The following is a 19,467-nucleotide window of genomic DNA, read 5'->3' on the forward strand; positions in this document are numbered from 1 at the left end:
CTGTGTAATGAACGGGTCACTCGTCTCCAGAGATATGCGTCCTAAGAGCACACAGTATCCCCTCACAGTGCAGTGGAAAGAAAAAGGGATGTGGCACTTGGGTTTGAGTCCTGCCGTACTGTGTGGCCGCAGGCATGTCAGGGTCCCTCTCTGATCCTTAGAGTCCCTCGCTTTGAAACAGGGGCACCTGACAGCCCCCCGCATTCTGATGGTTTTTGGAAGGGCCCAGAACATCTGGAGGCTTGAAAAACACTTTGCAGACTCTTCAGTTCCATTCATTAGATCCTGGATGAGGACTTATAACTCATTCATCAAACTTCCATGAGGCCAACACAGACCCCCCGCCAAGCAGCCCACACTCAGATGGTGCAGACAGACAATCCTGCCAACACATGTATAATAGGCGCCCATTTACTTAGATAAAGAAACTGAGGCCCAAGAGGAGAAGTGACTTGCCAAAGTCACACACCTGGCAGGAGGCAGAGCCAGGGTTTGAACCCAGGTCGGAGGGACTTACAAGTTTGCTTCTCTCTCCAGTGTGCTACATCTATTAATAATGATGATGATCACCATGTTTCTCTGTATATTGTCCCTCCACCAAGGCAGAAATTTTCAGGAGTGTCTATCCTCCTGTGGACATTCAGATGCCCCCAGAGCAGGTCTCCACGGGTCTAGATGACTTTCTCCTAAAAGTGCCCTCCAAGTCCTCTGAAGTGAGGAGGAAGTGAAAATCATATAGTCTCAGGACAAACCCCCCACCCATGACACTTGGCCCCTACCCCACAATTCAACCTCTTTCTCCTTTTCCATCTGCTTCCGCATCCTCCTTTCCTCCCCTCTCACAGTCTCCCCTGTATCCGTCGTCCACCTCCCCTCTCCCCATATGCCCAGGATATGTGATGATGGAGCCTGGTGGAGGGAGGGGCTGGGGGAACTGCAGTTGGGAGACCTCATTCCTATACTAACTTGGGGTGTGATATGGAGAAAGTCCCTTAACTTCCCTGCCTGGGCAGGGGTCATCACTGCCCTGAAGAAATTACAAACCCCCTCTCTGGTGAATGGGGTCACTGAAGGATTGTGGTGGGGGCAGAGCCAGGCACGGCGGGGGCAGGAGCTGATGACAAACAGCACCCGGGCAGGTGACTTGAAGCAAGAGGTGGGTTCAACTTGAGAATGGAGACCTACCACCCAGCGTTTACCTCTGAGTTCTCTTGGGACTCTTTTACCATCCCCATTTCACGAAGGAGGCAGCCAAGTGTCAGAGGAGTCAGAATTCTGGTCCAAGTGGTTTTTCTGAGATGCCAGATGCTGGGGATGAGGTGATGAAGATGTAGTTCTCTGCCTGGTCCTGATGCTCAGGCTGTGTGACTTTAGGCTTTTCACTCTACCTCTCTGAGCCCTCTTCACCTATAAAAGGATAAGAATGATTAAAAATAAAAACCCACCCAACAGGGGTGTTTCTAAGTTGAGGATTTCCAGTTCAGTGTTTCTTTCATTATCTGGGGGCTGGGGGAGGGAAGGAATGAGGAGTGCTGACCCCAAACTTCAGAGTTGGAAAACCCTGGGTCCAAATGCCCTCTTTATTACGTCCTGGCTGAGCCTGTGGTCTTGTCAAAAAATGGGGGTATCCTGCCTTCCTCCCAGGGTGGTGAGTGAAGGTATAACAAAAGTCAGTGGTTAAAGTGATACTCGGGGAAGATACACAGGGCAGAAGGGGATGGGGTCCTGGGTTGGGAGAAGGAGATGGGGAGGATGCGGGAGCCCCCCTCCCCATGCCTCCCCCTCTGCCTTCTCCCTTTTATTATCTCTGCCCCTTCTCTTTGTAGGCAACTGGAATTATTTTGGCTGGGGTGAGCAGCAGAGTAAGTACTCAGCTTGATGTTCTGGGAGGCCATGGGGAGGTGGGCGCCTCGGCGACCCTGAGGCCCCCGCCCCATTGCTCAGGGAAATGGGGAGCCTGTGGCTGGCACACTGGGGCCAGAGGACTGGCACGACCCCTCTTGTGCCCTCCTGCCCCCTGATCACTAACATCTGTTTGAGGGTCCTGCTCTGTCTGGTGGGGAGTGGGTAACGCCACTCTGGGTGGGAGGATTCAGCTGGGAGGAGTGGGCATATAGACGGGAAACCTGCCTGTCTCCAGCTGGGCACTGTGAGCCCCCCACCCCCTTGCTCCCCATGTATAACCTCATCTCCTCTCCTGTGATTCCCTTCCTCTTTTTGTCTCCCCACCTTCCTCCTCTACCTGGAGCCCTCCTCCAGCCCCAATGTCACTCAGAGGCTGGTGGGCAGGGAGGGAAGAGGGTCTCAGACAGAGCAGCTGGGCAGAGACCCCCCAGACAGATATCACTCTGGAGACCTCAGCTCCCAACGCCCCCCCCACACACACATCTTCCTCCAATTTCCCCCCAGGGGAAAGAGACAAGCTACCTCCCCCAAAACTGGATGACCATTTTTCTCCTTAAGGAATAGCTCCCTTTTCCCCATGCCCTTTTCAGAGAAATCCAGTCCTCTAGTCTAAGTGTGAATCTACCTCCTAATCTCTACTCCATCAACTGGGGGGCCTTCCACCCCACCCCCATATCCTGATGGACAAGTTGCGCCCCACCCTCCCTCCAGGAGCAGGAAAACTGTTTACAAATACAGTTGACCCTTGAACAACATGGGTTTGAACTGTGCGGGTCTACTTATATGTGGATTTTTTTCAATAAATACTACTACAGGACTACACAGTCCCTGGTTGGTTGAATCCATGGATGCAGAATTGTGGATCCGGAAGGCCGATTATAAAATCACATATGGATTTTCCACTGCACGGAGGGTTGGCGTCCCTAACCCTTGCATTGTTCAAGGGTCCACTGTATTTTGATCCAGAAGAATTTGTCAAAAACAAGTTAATCAGAAGCAAAGTTAGCCAAAATAAGCATTTGGCAGACAGCTAAGCTTGATCAAAACCAGTTTGCCACAAAAAAACAATACAGTAAAAAAAAAAAAAAAAAAAAAGACATTTTGGATTAAAACCAGTTTAGCAAAAGCTCATAATTGGGTCAAGAAGAGCCAAGACAATTAGGCCAAAAGCAGGCCACTTTGTCAAAACAAAAGTGGCTGAAAATGCCTTATCCAGAAGCAGGCAATTTGGTCAAAAACGATTTGGTAAAAAGCAGAGTCTGGGTAAAAGCAGAAAGAATCCAAGAGAAAGCAATCTGCCCCTCAAAAACAGACAATTTGTCAGAAAAAATTAATTTGGGGAACATGCACAGAGCCTCATGTGATTTGGTTGGAAACATCTCAGTCCGGTCAAGGGCAATATGGTAGGCTATAAACCCAAATAATTGGGTAGAAAACAACTTGGTGAGAGGGGCGATTTGGTGATATTGACAAGTTGTCCCCAGTTTCATGATCCCCAACTTTAGGCCTTTATGGCTTCACAGTTTCACCCTGACGCCCACAAATCTGAGTTGCGGAAATTCACATCTGCTTCTGCCCTTGATGCCAGCGCTATCAGAGCGCAGCGCATCAGAAGGTGGCCATATGGCAGCGACAGGATAAAAAGCTTGCCGGTCACAATGGCTCAAGTCAAATGAGAAACCAGGAAACCAGAGCTACTTTGGTAAGGCCGGCTTTGCTGGCTAAAAATGAATTTAAGGTTTTTCTGAAGGCAAAATAGGGAATGAATCAAATAGCTAGATCTACATGAAGTATGAAATTAATTTTTTAACAGTTTACCACATTAAAATTTTTTGACCTATTCTTTTAATATATAGAAATAGACTCTATTAGTGGGAAAAGAATTAGAAAGTTAAAATCAAGCAAAAAAATTGGGAAAAGAGCAAAAATACTTAAAGGCATAAAAAGTACAAGCCACCCCCTTGGTGTTTAAAATCACCAGTAAATTGATACCATGGCCAAGCACACCGTGGGCTTCCCAGTCGGGTAGTTAATTTGGGGGATGCTCACTTCTTTTCAGCTCAATGGTTGTTTTCTAAATAAATTCAGTCTTTCCTGTTCCCACCACAGTCCCACATCCTTTGAGACTGTTTTCTTTTTCCTAAAAAAGAAAATCTGTCTTCCATTTACTAAGGAAAGCAAACCGAACTGAAACATCCTTTAATTCTTACTAAACACTTGAAGTTTGGCAACCCCTCCCTGTTCCATTAGAGTGATAGATTCTGGGCATGTGGTAGTCTTGCCAACCTAAGAATCTGATCTTTTTGAGGGAGGCAGCACCTTGGCAGAGCCCCTTCTTTGTTCCTGCGCATGTGAGTTCCGGGCTTGGGTCCCCATCCTCGGATATCAAGGAATCTCTGAGGGTTAAAGGGCATTTATATTCTACCTTGTGCTCTTGATTCTTCAACTTCCCCATGAGAGTCTGTGTGACTCCTGTTATGGGAAGCCTGATGGAAAACCCAATATTGTTTTCAGAGACCCTGGACTTCATTAAAAGTCCATTTTCACATTTGAGCCAAAAGACACCTTCCAATTTGTCCCTGTCCTCCTCACATTGTAGGACCTACCGTGGACCCCAGACTCTAGGTCCAGTTTGACCCACATACAGCAAAGCAGGGTTTTCACTTCCCTTCTTCTTTTTGTTAAATAGATCTTTATTGGAGTATAATTGCTTCACAATACTGTGTTAGTTTCTGTTGTACACTAAAGTGAATCGGCCATATGCATACATATATCCCCATATCCCCTCCCTCTTGAGCCTCCCTCCCACCCTCCCTATCCCACCCCTCTAGGTCGTCACAAAGCACTGAGCTGATCTCCCTGTGCTATGCGGCTGCTTCCCACTAGCTAACTATTTTACATTCGGTAGTGTATATATGTTGATGCTACTCTCACTTCACCCCAGCTTCCTCCTCCCACCCCGTGTCCTCAAGTCCATTCTCTATGTCTACGTCTTTATTCCTGCCCTGTCACTAGGTTCATCAGTACCATTTTTTTTAAGATTCCATATATATGCATTAATGTACGGTATTTGTTTTTTTCTTTCTGACTTACTTCACTCTGTATGACAGACTCTAGGTCCATCCACCTCACTACAAATAACTCAGTTTCGTTCCTTTTTATGGTTGAGTAATATTCCATTGTATCTATGTGCCACATCTTCTTTATCCATTCATCTGTCAGTGGACACTTAGGTTGCTTCCATGTCCTGGCTATTGTACATAGAGCTGCAATGAGGACTGTGGTACATGACTCTTTTTGAATTATGGTATATGCCCAGTAGTCACTTCCTTTATTCTAAAGCCTATACCTCTATTAAAATGACCCAAGATCCTTCATTCCTTCTGGTAGATTCCTCTTCTTGGGTTAGCAATCAGTGAAGACCCCCTAAACCTGAGAGACTGTGTTGGCCTCCATTGCGTGCTCTCCCTCTCCCTCCCCTCCTCACTCTCTCCCCTCGCCTCCTCTCTCTTCCAGATGATGACCCTGACAGTGCAGTGGATGACCGTGACAGTGACTATCGCAGCGAGACGAGCAACAGCATCCCGCCACCCTATTACACTACGTCCCAGCCCAATGCCTCGGTCCACCAATATTCTGTCCGACCACCGCCCCTGGGTTCCCGGGAATCCTACAGTGACTCCGTGCACAGTTATGAGGAGTTCTCTGAGCCGCGGGCCCTCAGGTAGTCACAGTGGAGTGAAGGATTCGTGTGTGTGTGTGTGTGTGTGTGTGTCCAGCTCTATCTCCTGGAGGGGAGAAAGGAATAGGGGGTTGGAGGGAGCTGGGGGTGAAGGTAAGTGGGTTCTAGGAAAGCAGCGTCCATACTTTCTTACAGGCAGTAAAACCTTTACCCAAAATCTTGCAAGAAAACTCCCCAAGCTTGATTAAAGGGGGTCTGCTTTGGCTGAAGAAAGAGACGGAAGTCAAGAAGCCCCTGAGAGGTTCCCCTGAAATAGGGGGGCTTTTTGGCACTCCGCTTAAAAGCCCCTGGTCCCTTTGTACTCTCTAACTGTTCAGGGGAGGAGGTGAAAGGAGGAAGAGATGAGCGTTAATAGGGGTGGGAGGTGAGGCACAGTGATGTTGGAAAGACTCCCAGCAAGCAGCTGGCTCGTGGTCCTGGGGTGGTCCTACCTAGCCCTCCTGGTGACGCCTGACTCTGTGTTCCTGACCAGCAGGCATGGGCACAGTGACCTGGGAGCTGCTCAGTCCAGCCACCATCACTACTCTTTTCAAAGTAGGCTGTCCCTAGACCGACCCCACAGGTGGGTCCCCTGGCTTGCAAGGGTGCAGTGTGTTGGTCCTTGAGCCTGTGAGACTGAAACTTGTGCCTGTTGCTGCCCCCCACCCCTCGCTGACCTGCTCTCCCCAGTCCTGGTTTCTTAACAGAACAATAACAAACATGATATTAAACAGGTTGGCTATTTGTAAAGCACTTAGGGTGGTGCCTGAAAGTGCTACGTAGTGACTGTTAGATAAACAGCGCAAATAGTAGTATTCGGAGCTAACTATGTGCCCAGCTCTGGTCCAGCATCTTCCCTTCATCATCTCATTTCATTCTCTGGTTGGGAGTATTATTGGTTCCATTTGATAGATGGGGGATCAAGGCACAGAGGGGTTAAGGCACTTGTCTGAGGTCACACAGCTGGTAAATCATCATAAAGACTAGTGTTTATGGTGAACCCACTGGGTGGAAAGCAGTGGCCTGGTGATTTTTTTTTTTTTTTGATTGTTTTGATTTTTGGCTGCGCTGGGTCTTCGTTGCTGCGCGCGGGCTTTCTCTAGTTGCAGCGAGTAGGTACGGGGGCTACTCTTCGTGGTGGTGCCCAGGCTTCTCATTGCAGTGGCTTCTCTTATTGCAGAGCACGGGCTCTAGGCACGTGGGCTTCAGTAGTTGTGGCTCGTGGGCTCTAGAGCGCAGGCTCAGTAGTTGTGGCGCACGGGCTTAGTTGCTCCGCGGCATGTGGGATCTTCCCAGACCAGGGATCGAACTCGTGTCCTCTGCATTGGCAGGCAGATTCTTAACCACTGCGCCACCAGCGAAGCCCCGCCTAGTGGATTTTGTGTCATGGGTCTTCTTGCAAAATATTTGCTCCCCAAAGAATACATTTCCTCCATTAAAGTATGAGCAGGATGAAAATTTTGAGGGCTCTTTACTCCCTTGACATTGAACTTATACTGCTATTAATATGACCCCCCAAATCTCTTTGAGATATTAGGCTCAGTTCACACATACACCAGGGCCTCCTATTTGTGTGAGACCTTGCTATACCAGGTTTGGAGGTTAACCCTATAACTTAGGTCCAGGACTAGGCTGGGGTGAGCATGGTATGCTTGAAGTTGCCTCAAGTACAAAACTTAAGAGGGTGCCAAGAAACTCAGTCCTCAAGATAAATAATATATTAATACAATATTTTAAAAAATCAAAATGGATGCCAAAAAAATCCAGGAAAAAAATATCACCAAAATGTTCCTTTGTAAGAGTAGATGTTCTTGTATGTAAGTTATACTTCAATGAAATTTCTAAAAATCCATGACTAGCAAAATATACAAATTTAAGTTAAAACATGATCTGACTCTGCACTTGCAGGCCTCAGCCTCACCTACCTCATTCTGATCCTAGTCCTGCTATATCTAGTGTATAAGCAAGAAAAATAATGATGGTTAATTGAGCACTTACTATGTGCTAGGTATTCTAATATGTCCCAAATAATATGCTTATTCTTTACACCAATCTTATGAGGTGAGAATTTACCTCTTCATCTCCCCATGGCTTTGTAGATAAGGAAAATGAGGCAGAGAGATTAAGTTACTTTCCTAAGGTCACACAGCTAGTAAGTGGCTGAGGCAGAATTTAAACCTTGTCAAGCAGGCTTCTGAGTCCACAGCCACAACGCCACACTGCCTCTCAGCCCTAAAAAAGGCACCTGGGGACCTGCAACGTTAGCCTCCCAAGGTCCTACAGCTGGACAAAAGTGATGTTCCCTCTACATCATCAGCAAAGGACTTCAACCAAGGAGACTGTCTGTTCTCTGTGTTCCCAGCAGCATCTCAGAATCACCCCCGTGTTACCCCACATTCAAAAATTCAGGGGCAAACTCGCTATTAAACATAGCTATCCAGGCTCCCGAATTGCAGACCTTCTCCAACTCTTGACGAAGAGGTTAATTATGCAAACAAGTGTTTGCATCTGGTTGAGATTTGGAGAAACCCTCAGAATCGCTTTATTTCTAGTGCAGTAAGAAAAGAAATTTTAAATGGTTTATCTTTGTGCCATCAAGGTAAATGAGCTTTCAGAGCTGTGCTGTCCAACATGGTAGCCCCATGTGGCTTTTTAAAGTTAAAGTTAAAATAATTAAAATAAATAAAATAAAATTTCAGTCCCTCCATCTTACTGGACACTTTTCAAGTGCTCAAGAGTCATGCACATGTGGCCGGTGGCTACTATGTTAGATGGTGAGGACAGAAAACATTTCCATTTGCCGTGGAGAGTTTGGGTAAAACATAATTTGAAGAAAACCTTCATAAGCCCCCTACTCAGTCTTTACCATCATCCAATATAATATTCTTTTGCAGGTATTTGAACAACTTTTATTTTGAATTTTCCTATGTTTTGTATATACCATAGAAAGTTTGGATAGTTTATAGATAGAATGTTTTAGAAGGAACTTTTTTAAAAGATTGAGCATTTTGGGTGCAACTAGAGATTATCATACTAAGTGAAATAAGTCAGAAAGAGAAAGACAGATATCGTATGATATCACTTATACGTGGAATCTAAAATATGACACAAATGAACTTATCTACGAAACAGAAACAGACTCGCGGACATAGAAAACAGACTTGTCGTTGCCAAGGGGGAGAGGGTTGGGGGAGGGATGGGGTGGGAGGTTGGGATTAGCAGCTGTAAACTATTATGTATAGAATGGATAAACAACAAGGTTCTACTCTATAGCACAGAGAACTATATTCAATATCTTATGATAAACCGTAATGGAAAAGAATATTTAAAAAAAGAAGGTATAGGGGCTTTCCTGGTGGTCCAGTGAGTGGTTAAAAGACCCCACGCTTCCAATACAGGGGGGCGCGGGTTTGATCCCTGGTCGGGGAACTAAGACCTCTCATGCTGCACGGTCGGCAAAAAAAACAATCAATAAAAAAGAAGAATATGTATATAGTATAACTGAATCACTTTGCTGTACAGCAGAAATGAACACAACATTGTAAATCAACTATACTTCAAAAAATGAGAAAAAAAAAAAGATTGAGCATTTAGTCTAACCTCTTTATTTTTTAGGTCCAAGGAAATGAAATGCCATACTCAAGGTAAAACATTTAGTGGCATAGGAGGGAGTAGAATTAGTCTTACCCTGGATTTATTCTAGCATTCTTCATTCAACTCCTTTGTGCTTGTGCTATCCTGAAAGCAAAGAACTAGATCCCTTTCCATTTGTATTCATGACTTCCTTATTCAAACTATCTTCAGAAGCACTCCTGTCTCCCTAACAGTTTCTCTTACCATTTTTGTGACTGCTACAATTTGTAAAGCATCGTTCATTTGCACATTCAAGGTGGCTCAGACTTAAGCAATTACTGGAACAAAGTTTCAATGCACTGGAAACAGTTGAAAGGAGAGTAAGACATCAAATATTAAGAAAATATTAACTCTTTTAGTAGATGGAAACGTCTTCTCTCTCAGAGATGAAAAGCAGAAGAGTGCCCATCTTACAGATAGGGAAACTGAGGCTCAAAAAGTGGCAACGAGCTGCTTGAGTCTCAGAGCAGGATGTGCACAGAGCTGCTCCCAGATTGGCTCCCATCCTGTGTGCCTGGCCGTGTCTTGTCCTTCTCTGGCCTTGGGTGTGTCTGTCTGTCCTGGGGGGGGGAGTCTATTTATTCTAAGCATTCCTGGGGCGGAATGGGGGAGTGGAAAAGGAGGAGAACTCTCCACTCTCACCGTGAACAAGTCACGTGGTGGGGAGGGGATGCAGAGGCAGAGTTCCCCTGAGAGTGACTCAAGCCACCATCCCAGGCCACCCTGGCCTTGCTGCCCAGGGCTGGGTGATGCTGGGCCCCCAGAGGGACAGGCATTCCATCCCACAGGTCAGGATTTGACTGGAGGGAGGGACACAGCTGGACACACTGGCAGAGGGGAAGGGCAGGGAGGGTTTCCTGGAGAAATGTGCCTGGGAGCCAACACTTGAAGGATAAATGAAGAGTCTTAGGAGAGGAATTCCAGGCAGAGAAGACAGCTCAGCTAAAGGCTGGAGAGGCGAACGGGGCCAGATCATGCAGGGAGGCCCTTGGTGGCTGACTCGAGGACATGGCATCCAGGGGAGGCACCTGGGGTCAGAGCTGTGTTGGGCCCCAATGTCAGAGCTGGGGTGGGAGGAGTCTCGGGGACCACTGGGTCCCATGCCTGGGGCAGTTTACGTGGCGCCCAGGGTCACAGATGGATACATCCAGGCCTGTGTGGAGATCCCAGTCCTAGGCTGCCCCCCTCACTTGGGACCCCAGAATGTGCTGGGGTGGACTTCGGGGGTATTCACCAGCAGAGGGAGTTTGGAGTCCTTTCCAGGCAAATAATACCTGCTGATCCCCCATCCCAGCTGTCTACAAAGACAGGCACTAAAAAGCAATCAACCATATACATAACTTAGCAAACAAGGACTAAAGGACTGTAGGAATGAAACCCCTGTTTGATTCCTACAGCATCCCAGGGACTGGCCAGGGAAGAGGGTCCCAGTCACTGAGAATGGAGAAAGTGTTTAAGACAAGGAATGCTGTTTATTGAATGACTGAATGAGTGGTTAGAAGGGGGATGAGAGGTGGCCCATGTGTCATGCTGTCTGCCCTCAGGCAGAGACAGATATTTCTTCCTGGTCATGTCGAGTGTGATCCAGGGTACATATAAGGAGCATATAATGTGTGTGGGCGTGGGCTTGACCTGGCTGGAGGGTGGGGGAGACTCACTCAAAGAAGTGCTATTTCAGTGGGCACCAAAGGATTTTTCCAGATAAAGCAGGCAAGAAAGGATGTTCCTGGCAGAGAGCACAGCAAGTGCAAAGGCCCAGAGGTGGGCACAATTTAGGGTGCTGGAGGGACAGCGAGGATGGATACTGATGTAGCTGGAGCAGGGGGAGAGAAGGGAGGATGGAAGGAGATGGGGATGGAGACGTTGGAGGATTTGGGCCACACAGGGATGCAGAACACGCACAGAATTTTATTTCAAGGGAGCCGTGGTAGGGTTTGGAACAGGGGAGGTCCGTGTTTGGGTTTATGATTCCAATAAGCCCCTTTGTGGCTTCTATGCAAAAAGGTACTGTCCAGGAGAGAAGTGGATGTTGGGTAGGGCAGCATCTAGTGGAGATGGCGGAGCCTGGGCTAGGGTGGGGCCCAGGGTGCAAGGAAGTGGTTGCATTGCACGTATGTTTACAAGGTGGAGCTGAAGGGACCCGCCTCAGGATCAGCTGTGAGTGGAGGCTGGGGAAGGAGTGGAGGCAGGGAGGCCCAGGTCCCTGATGAACGGAGGGGGCTTGGCAGTGGGAGGACCAGGTTGAGGCGGAGGGTAGAGGGTACATCAAGAGACAGGGGCTACTATGTTTGTTTCAGGAGCGCTAGGTCTCCAAGGGGGCTGTGGCAGGGACACTGATTCGGGGTCCCAAACATGTGGGTGAAGGCTTTGCAGCCTCCACAGTGCATGGATAGGAGTGGTGCACGGTAGGTCACCGATGATCACTAATGTCAGTGATCTGGTTTTATTGCCTGCCCCCCAAGATGGTAAACGCCCCAAGAACAGGTGTTTTTGTCTTTTGTTCACGGCTGTGTTTCCCTGGCAGCCAGAGGAGCTCCACCAATGCTGGGAATCCAGGGAATGACCAATCCAGGGAATGATTGGGTGATGGAACCTGTGTGACCGGGGCTGGGATGGGCAGTGGGTCTGTGCCCCAGCCCCTGAGCCCTTGGCCCGTTCCTGTAGCCCCACAGGCAGCAGCCGTTACGCCTCCTCAGGGGAGCTGAGTCAGGGCAGTTCGCAGCTGAGCGAGGACTTCGACCCGGATGAACAGAGCCTACAGGGCTCTGAGCTGGAAGACGAGCGGGACCGGGATTCCTACCACTCCTGCCACAGCTCGGTCAGCTACCACAAGGATTCGCCACGCTGGGACCAGGATGAGGATGAGCTGGATGAGGAGCTGGACGAAGAGCTGGATGAGGACCTGGAGGACTTCTTGGAGGAGGAGGAGGAGCTGCCTGAGGACGAGGAAGAGCTAGAGGATGAGGAGGAGGTGCCGGATGACATCCGAGGCTACACTGAGCGTGAGCAGGTGGCCGTGGCCGAGCCCAGGGACTTCAAGCGTGTCAGCTTTCCACCCGCCACCCCCAGGAAGGAGGACAAGGCCCCAGCCGTGCCCACCGAGGTCCCCGACATAGCCAAGGTGGCCCCTGAGTCAGCCGCCCCTGAGGAGGCACCTGCAGCTAAGCAAGAGCCTCAGCCTGAGCCCCCCAAGGCTGAGGAGAGGTAACGGGAAGGGGTTGAGGGCCTGTCACAAGGTCACAGGGTCAGTGGTGCCATGATGGAGTCAGTGTAGACCTGGGGAATGGGGGGAGAGGTTGTCACAGGGTCCTGGGTTTATTGAAGGGATCGGGATGGGTCTAGGAGGTCAGAAGTGGCTCAGTGGGGTCAGAGGGGGTCAAGCAGGGTCATGAAGGAGTCTTAGAGGTTGTGAGGGGCTGGAGGGTTTGCCAGGGTTAGAGAGGTCACAGAAGCATCAGAGGAGCCCTCGGATAGGGTTACAAAGTTGCAGAGGGGCCAGGAAGGTGGCAAAGGGACCCAGGAGACCTGAAGGTGTCAGAGAGCTGATGGGCATGTGGGAAGGGGGGGGAGGATCACTGAGGCTGGTCAGAGGGGTCACAGGTGGGTCATTGTGTCTCCGAAGTGCCAGGGAGGCCATGGAGGGCCCAGCATCACTCGGAGGGTGGAGGGTGGAGGGAGTGCCGGCCCCGGAGCCTCATGAAACCCCTTGCCTCAGTTTCAGGCCACGAGAAGATGAGGAAGGCCAAGAGGGTCAGGACTCCATGTCTAGGGCCAAGGCCAACTGGCTGCGAGCCTTCAACAAAGTGCGGCTGCAGCTGCAGGAGGTGAGTGAGAGCAGCAGTGGGCTCACCCCCAGCCTGGCCACGCCCAATGCCCCACCCACCCTCATTTCCCCACTCCTTCCATGCCCCAACCCACTCTGGTCCTTTCCCTGGCCCTGCCCACACTAGCCCATGCCACTCATGAGCCACCAGGCCACGCCTACTTCACCACTCCGCCCAGCACCATGCCTCCATACATCCTGGTTCCTCTATGGCTCCGCCCACCCCAACCTGTTCCCATCTGTGCCCAGCCTGGCCCTTCCTTAGCCCCACCCACTCCTGCCCTGGCCCCAGCCCCACCATTCCTGGCCCAACCCCTGCCCAATCTGACTCCTCCCTGGCCCTACCCATGCCTGCCTACTCTCCCCTGCAACCAGCTGGCCCCACCAAGGTCTAGTCCAGCCTCCCCCAGGGCAGCCTGGGATTTCTAAGTGGGGAAGAAGGAGAGGCGAACTGGAACCTAGAGCTGAAATTAAGCTGAGGTCATGGCTATGGCCAAGTTCAGCGGCCAGGTTCATGGATAGGGATAGAGGTTAGTGATAGGGTTATAGGTCAGGGTTAGGGTTATAGGTCAGGGTTAGGGCAGCAGTCAAAGATCAGAGTTCAGGGTTAAACTTGGTGATAGCGGAAGAAGTCAGTGCTTGGGCTCACAATGGGTGTCAGAGTTGGGGTTTGGGAAAGGTCTGAGATCTGGTCAGTATTGCAGAAGAAATTAGGTGAAAAATAGAATTAACGTCAGGGTCAGGATGACTGTTCAGATGGGCAGCAGGAATGAGGCCGTTCATTCACTCCTTCATTCACTCAACCTGCTCTGGGCTGGACACCAAGCAGTGTTATTATCCGGGGTGACCTTCCAAACTGGGGTGAGGCTGGCAGGAGGAGATCCTAAACAGACTCCCAAAGTCTTAGACCATCAATTATCAGAGCCACAAAAGTTTCAAATCAAATTTCTTATCAGTTGTACAGTAGAATTTTCTTTTACTATACAGTCTCATGGTTCTAGATTCAAACAGTAGAAGATACACTGTGAAAAATCTATTGAATAACTTTCACTAAGTCAACAAATTAAATGAAAAAGACAGCAACTACCCTTGTAATGGAACTAGCGATATGACAAGAAAAATAAACATGAGCAGGATCTCTGGGTTTCATAGAGGGGGCATAAAACTAATCCAAGTCAATCAGGAAGACTCACTGGAGGAGGTGACACTTAAAGTGAAGTGATATCCAAAGTACTTAAACAATATTTCAGAAGAAGGTGTCAGACCCTTCTCCCTGTTCCCCCCCACCACCATGCCACCCTTTAGTTGCATGGTAGGGGGTGTTGACTCTGGGTCCACACTGAGACCTGAATGATAGATGGAGGCTGGTCGGGTGCAGAAGGTGGGAGAGCATATATACAGGTGGCACCACTCAGGCAAAGGTCCTGGGGCATGAGATCAGATAATCAGGTGAGGCAGGGGGAGTTTAGCGAGTGATAGGATCTTATGGGTATTGAGCCAGCCCCTAAGAATCCCAGGACTATAGAGCATGAGCTCTTGTTCGAGATGATGTTAACAAATCCCCAATTTTGACAGACAAGGAGAGTGAAGTTCACTGAGGTTGGTGTCAGAGAGTATCTCCTTTCTTCTCATTTTACAGATGGACAAACTGAGGCCCAGAAAAAGCCAGTGGGCTCCCTAAGGACACACAGTGAGGACTAGGACCCAGGCCTCCTGACTCCCAACCCAAAGGGGAGACAGTTGTGGGTGTGGTACATGTGCTGCCCTGGGAAGGGGCAGCTACACTGACCATATCTGTCTTCTGTCCTGCAGGCCCGGGGAGAAGGAGAGATGTCCAAATCCCTGTGGTTCAAAGGCGGGTGAGTATCAGATCTTGGGGGTGAGGGAGAGGAAGTTTTGAACCCAGAGCCTAAGGCTGGTTTGCACCATAACCTCAGCCCAGCCAGGGCAGGGAGAAGGTCCATTTAGACAGGGGACAGATTGCACATGAGTGAAATAATGTAGCCACTGTAATAAGGCACTCATGACCAGCAGGAGCCGAAGATAGTAACACATTGAATCCTCACAACAAACCCATGGGGGGCCCACTACCCCTATTTTACAGATGGAGAAACAGTCCAGAGAGGCCTTGCTCAAGCCGCTCATATAATTCAAGAACATTTCCCCCTAGAAATAAATGTAAGGTAAAGAAGAAACCCATTTACTGCACGATACATCTGCAACCCTGGAGTGAATTTTTTGCTTTGATTCTGCTTTTACATTTCTCAGATTATTGCTACAGTTGCTGGCTGTTTCATAACGATAGTTGTTGGTCTTACATGGAGCATATGTCATATCTAATTTCTTAAGTTATTGCTTTTCCAGGGTGTTTTTTCAGCACTTGTGTGGTGAGGTTAGGGGATGCAAAAGATATTTGTAAATTACACTAATGTTTTAAATAACAGCTGGAGAGCGACTGCCTTCCCTTGTACATCCTTTTCAAACAGAGACAGGGACACAGGAGCTGTGACTCCCAGAGGGGCAAGTGTCCCGTGTGGGGAGCCCTGGAAGTGGGGTCTGAGATGGGGGCTCCTGTGTGCATGATTTATACAGGAAGCACTCTCAAGAAAAGCCTATGAGGGCTTCCCTGGTGGTGCAGTGGTTAAGAATCCGCCTGCCAATGCAGGGGACACGGGTTCAAGCCCTAGGTCCAGGAAGATCCCACATGCCATGGAGCAACTAAGCCCATGCGCCACCAAGTACTGAAACCCACGTGCCTAGAGCCCGTGCTCCGCAACAAGAGAAGCCACCACAGTGAGAAGCCCGCGCACCGCAACAAAGAGTAGTTCCTGTTCGCCGCAACTAGAGAAAGCCCACGCACAGCAACAAAGACCCAATGCAGCCAAAAATAAATAAATAAACTTATAAAAAAGAAAAGAAAAGCCTGTGAGGCAGGCGGGACCAGGTAGGAGAAACAGCCAAGCAGAGAGGTAGTTCAGGAGTCACCAAGCCTCTGCCTGATCCTTCAGGGAGCGCTGGAGCATGAATAGCACCCCAGGGCTTGTCCAGAGTCATTGGCTGCCAGGCGTCACTCTCAATGGCCACTGAGAACTTTCTGGAGAGGAGCCACACCTGAACCCTCTCTGGGAACACCTGCACCTCTCAGTAAAGTAGATTTGGACAGACCACCGCAGCATCTGCCACAGCCCTCATTCTGATTAGCCAGCTACAGCAAAGCTGCCAAGAGGCAACAGCACAAATACAATTTCCAGTTCCCTCTTTCTCATGGGCTTTGAAATCACTTCTTCCAGGATAGACTTTAAATATACACAAATATTTCCAATTTTGAGCATAAAGAAAGATTTCATTGATATTTTTGCATATTATTTAGATTTGCCTTAATTCAAATGTTCATTCAACGTGGGCAACTGTATCATCTCCCCATTTCTCAGATGAGGAAGTTGAGGCCCAGTGTCTTCATTTCTTAGGGCTGCCATAACAAACTACCACAAACAGAGGGCTTAAAACAACAAAAATGTATCTTCTCGCAGTTCTTGGAGGCCAGAATTCCAAAACCAAGGTGTTGGCAGGGCCACACTCCCTCTGACTTCTGTAGGAGAGAATCCTTCCTTGCCTTTCTAGCTTCTGGTAGTTGTTGGCAATCCTTGGTATTCCTTGGATTGTAAACGAGTCACTCCAATCTCTGCCTCTACTATCACACCACTGTCTTCTCCCTGTGTGTCTCTCTTCTTATAAAGACACCACTCATATTGGATTAGGAGCCCATCCTACTCTAGTATGACCTTGTCTTAACTAATTACATCTGCAATGACTCTATTTCCAAATAAGGTCACATTCTGAGGCACTGGGGGTTAGGACTTCAATGTATCTTTTCGGGGGACACAATTCAACTCTTAATACCTGGGGAGATCAGGTGTCCTGCCCAGGCCTCAGGAGATGTCTGTTGGAGGAAGGGGAACTTCCCTGGGCCCTTGACGTCCCTGGGTGTGTTTTGCAGCCCTGGCGGTGGTCTCATCATCATCGACAGCATGCCAGACATCCGCAAGAGGAAGCCTATCCCACTCGTGAGCGACCTGGTGAGCGCCTGTGCCCTCCCCCGCCCAACCAGAGCAGCCCTGCCACAAGCAGTGCTCAACCTGTACAACTGCCCATGGCAGAACTGGGGCTGGGGACTGGCAAGGCATTCTCTGGGACTAATGTGATCTCATTTCTACCCTGCGTGCTGCATGGACTCTTCAGGCCATGGTGAGTGATGGCAACCCAGGCCCTTGAATCTCCTCCCGAGACCCCCGCCCCCCACTGGGATCTTCCAACTGGTCCCCATCCCATGGGTTCTGGGGAGGGGACCTTGCCATGTCCAACAGTTCATGGGTGGGGAAGAGAGCAGGTGACTCCCCACCTTGGTTCATGGCCTGGCTGGTGCTTTTGCTCTGTGGCTGTTGACCACGGCCAAGTGCAGTTCCCCAGTCTGGTCCATGGTGGTGGGGAATGGGTGAGTCAGAGGTGTGGGGCTGCTCCCTTTCCAGGGTCTCTTCTAACCTGGAGCCTCTGTCACCTCCCAATTCTTTTCTGGTTCTGCTCCCGCTGCTGTGACCTGTTTCCTATTTGTGGCTGTGGCTTGAATCCGTGGCTGGTGGCCCCAAACCATGGCTGGGGATTCTGCTCGCGGTGACAACCCCCCGGGTGCCAATCGATCCCTCTGACTCCCTTGGTGACTTCCCTATTCCAGTCTCTGGTGCAGTCCAGAAAAGCAGGCATCACCTCGGCCTTGGCATCCAGCACTTTGAACAACGAAGAGCTGGTGCGTGGGGCACCTCCCCCTCCCCAGCTTGGAGGGTGGGCGGGGCTGGGGGGCTCCCGGAGAAAAGGAAGGGGGTGGGGCAGAGACAGGCACTCCTCGCTTTCCAGAATTCCGACAACGCAGCCGCCAGCGAGCACAGTCTGTGTACAGGAACCCGTGGATTCCGACAGTGTGGGGCGGGGGACGGACCGGGACTTTACCATACTCAGAACGGGACGGGGGGCGGGGGGAATGAGGGCGGGGCAAGCCAGTGCCCCCAGGTTAAGGCTCTACGCCCATGTCGCATGTCCTCCCTCCCCGCAGAAAAACCACGTTTACAAGAAGACCTTGCAAGCCTTAATCTACCCCATCTCGTGCACGACGCCGCACAACTTCGAGGTGTGGACGGCCACCACACCCACCTATTGCTACGAGTGTGAGGGGCTATTGTGGGGCATCGCGCGGCAGGGTATGCGCTGTACCGAGTGCGGTGTCAAGTGCCACGAGAAGTGCCAGGACCTGCTCAACGCAGACTGTCTGCAGCGTGAGTGCCGGGCTCCCGCTGGAGCGGAGACGGAGGGGCAGGACTGTTAATGGTTAGGGGGCGGGGCTCTGACGAGGAGGAGGGGGCGGGACAAGGGGCGGGGCCGTGGGACGGGGCGGGGCCGTGGGACGGGACGGGAGCGACCGGAGGGGAAAGGAGAAGTGAGAGGGGTCCTAGAGAGGTGGGGCGGGACTCAGGGAGGAGCTAAACTGTTCAAGGGGCGGGCTTAATGGGAGGCAGCGGTTTCTATGGAGAAAAAGAGGGTTAGGGTAAGGGTTAGTTCAGAGGTGGGAGGGGGCTCAAGTTGGGGAGAGGAGTCCGAGGAGGGGAGGCGCTTGGAGAGGGCAGGGTGTCGGAGGGGAAGGGGACTCACGCGGACTGGAGGGGCTAAGACAGGGGGTGGGAACTTTAGGGGGAAAGACCTGGTTGGGGGAGGATTCAGAGAGCAGGTAGGTAGCTCTAGCTTTGGGGGGATGATTCACCTGAACCCTGTGTCCGTGGCAGCAGATGAGGAAGCCCTGGAGCGGGAATCAGGGCTCTCGCTCCTGGGAGGGAGTTCTCTGTGTACAGTGACGGCTGTCTTTGCGCGCAGGGGCGGCGGAGAAGAGCTCCAAGCACGGGGCGGAGGACCGGACGCAGAACATCATCATGGTGCTCAAGGACCGCATGAAGATCCGGGAGCGCAACAAGCCCGAGATCTTCGAGCTCATCCAGGAGATCTTCGCGGTGACCAAGACCGCGCACACGCAGCAGATGAAGGCCGTCAAGCAGAGCGTGCTGGATGGAACGTCCAAGTGGTCGGCCAAGATCAGCATCACCGGTGAGGCCGCGGGGGGGAGGGGGAGGGACGGCCACGGGGGTCCCTTCTTCTCGGCCCCCTGTGCTCCCTCCCACGCCCCTTCCTTCCCTTTGCTGCACATATTTGAGCGTCCCCGTGACTTTCTCATGTCGGTGTATATGCGTTTGTGCCCACAACCTGGGCATATATGCCTCCAAACTTGTTTGCATGAAACTATCTGGGTGCATCTCGCTTGGTAGCCCCCAGAACAAGACCTCAAGAA

General features: G+C 50.4%; 1 protein-coding gene across 2 annotated transcripts in view; it reads left to right on the forward strand.

Annotated features, from left to right (window-relative positions):
- Positions 1 to 19,467, forward strand: part of UNC13A (unc-13 homolog A) — a 57,453-nt gene that overhangs the window by 6,792 nt on the left and 31,194 nt on the right. For both annotated transcript variants that reach the window (XM_082380146.1, XM_082380147.1), the window contains exons 7-15: positions 1,827 to 1,862; positions 5,422 to 5,629; positions 11,924 to 12,463; positions 12,975 to 13,083; positions 14,895 to 14,941; positions 17,080 to 17,158; positions 17,812 to 17,883; positions 18,187 to 18,406; positions 18,999 to 19,226. In XM_082380146.1, the coding sequence (XP_082236272.1) occupies positions 1,827 to 1,862; positions 5,422 to 5,629; positions 11,924 to 12,463; positions 12,975 to 13,083; positions 14,895 to 14,941; positions 17,080 to 17,158; positions 17,812 to 17,883; positions 18,187 to 18,406; positions 18,999 to 19,226 (1,539 nt within the window). The remainder of the gene's footprint in view (positions 1 to 1,826; positions 1,863 to 5,421; positions 5,630 to 11,923; positions 12,464 to 12,974; positions 13,084 to 14,894; positions 14,942 to 17,079; positions 17,159 to 17,811; positions 17,884 to 18,186; positions 18,407 to 18,998; positions 19,227 to 19,467) is intronic.

Source organism: Balaenoptera borealis, assembly GCF_965194805.1.
Source record: "Balaenoptera borealis genome assembly, chromosome: 2".
NCBI classification, from domain to species: domain Eukaryota; kingdom Metazoa; phylum Chordata; class Mammalia; order Artiodactyla; family Balaenopteridae; genus Balaenoptera; species Balaenoptera borealis.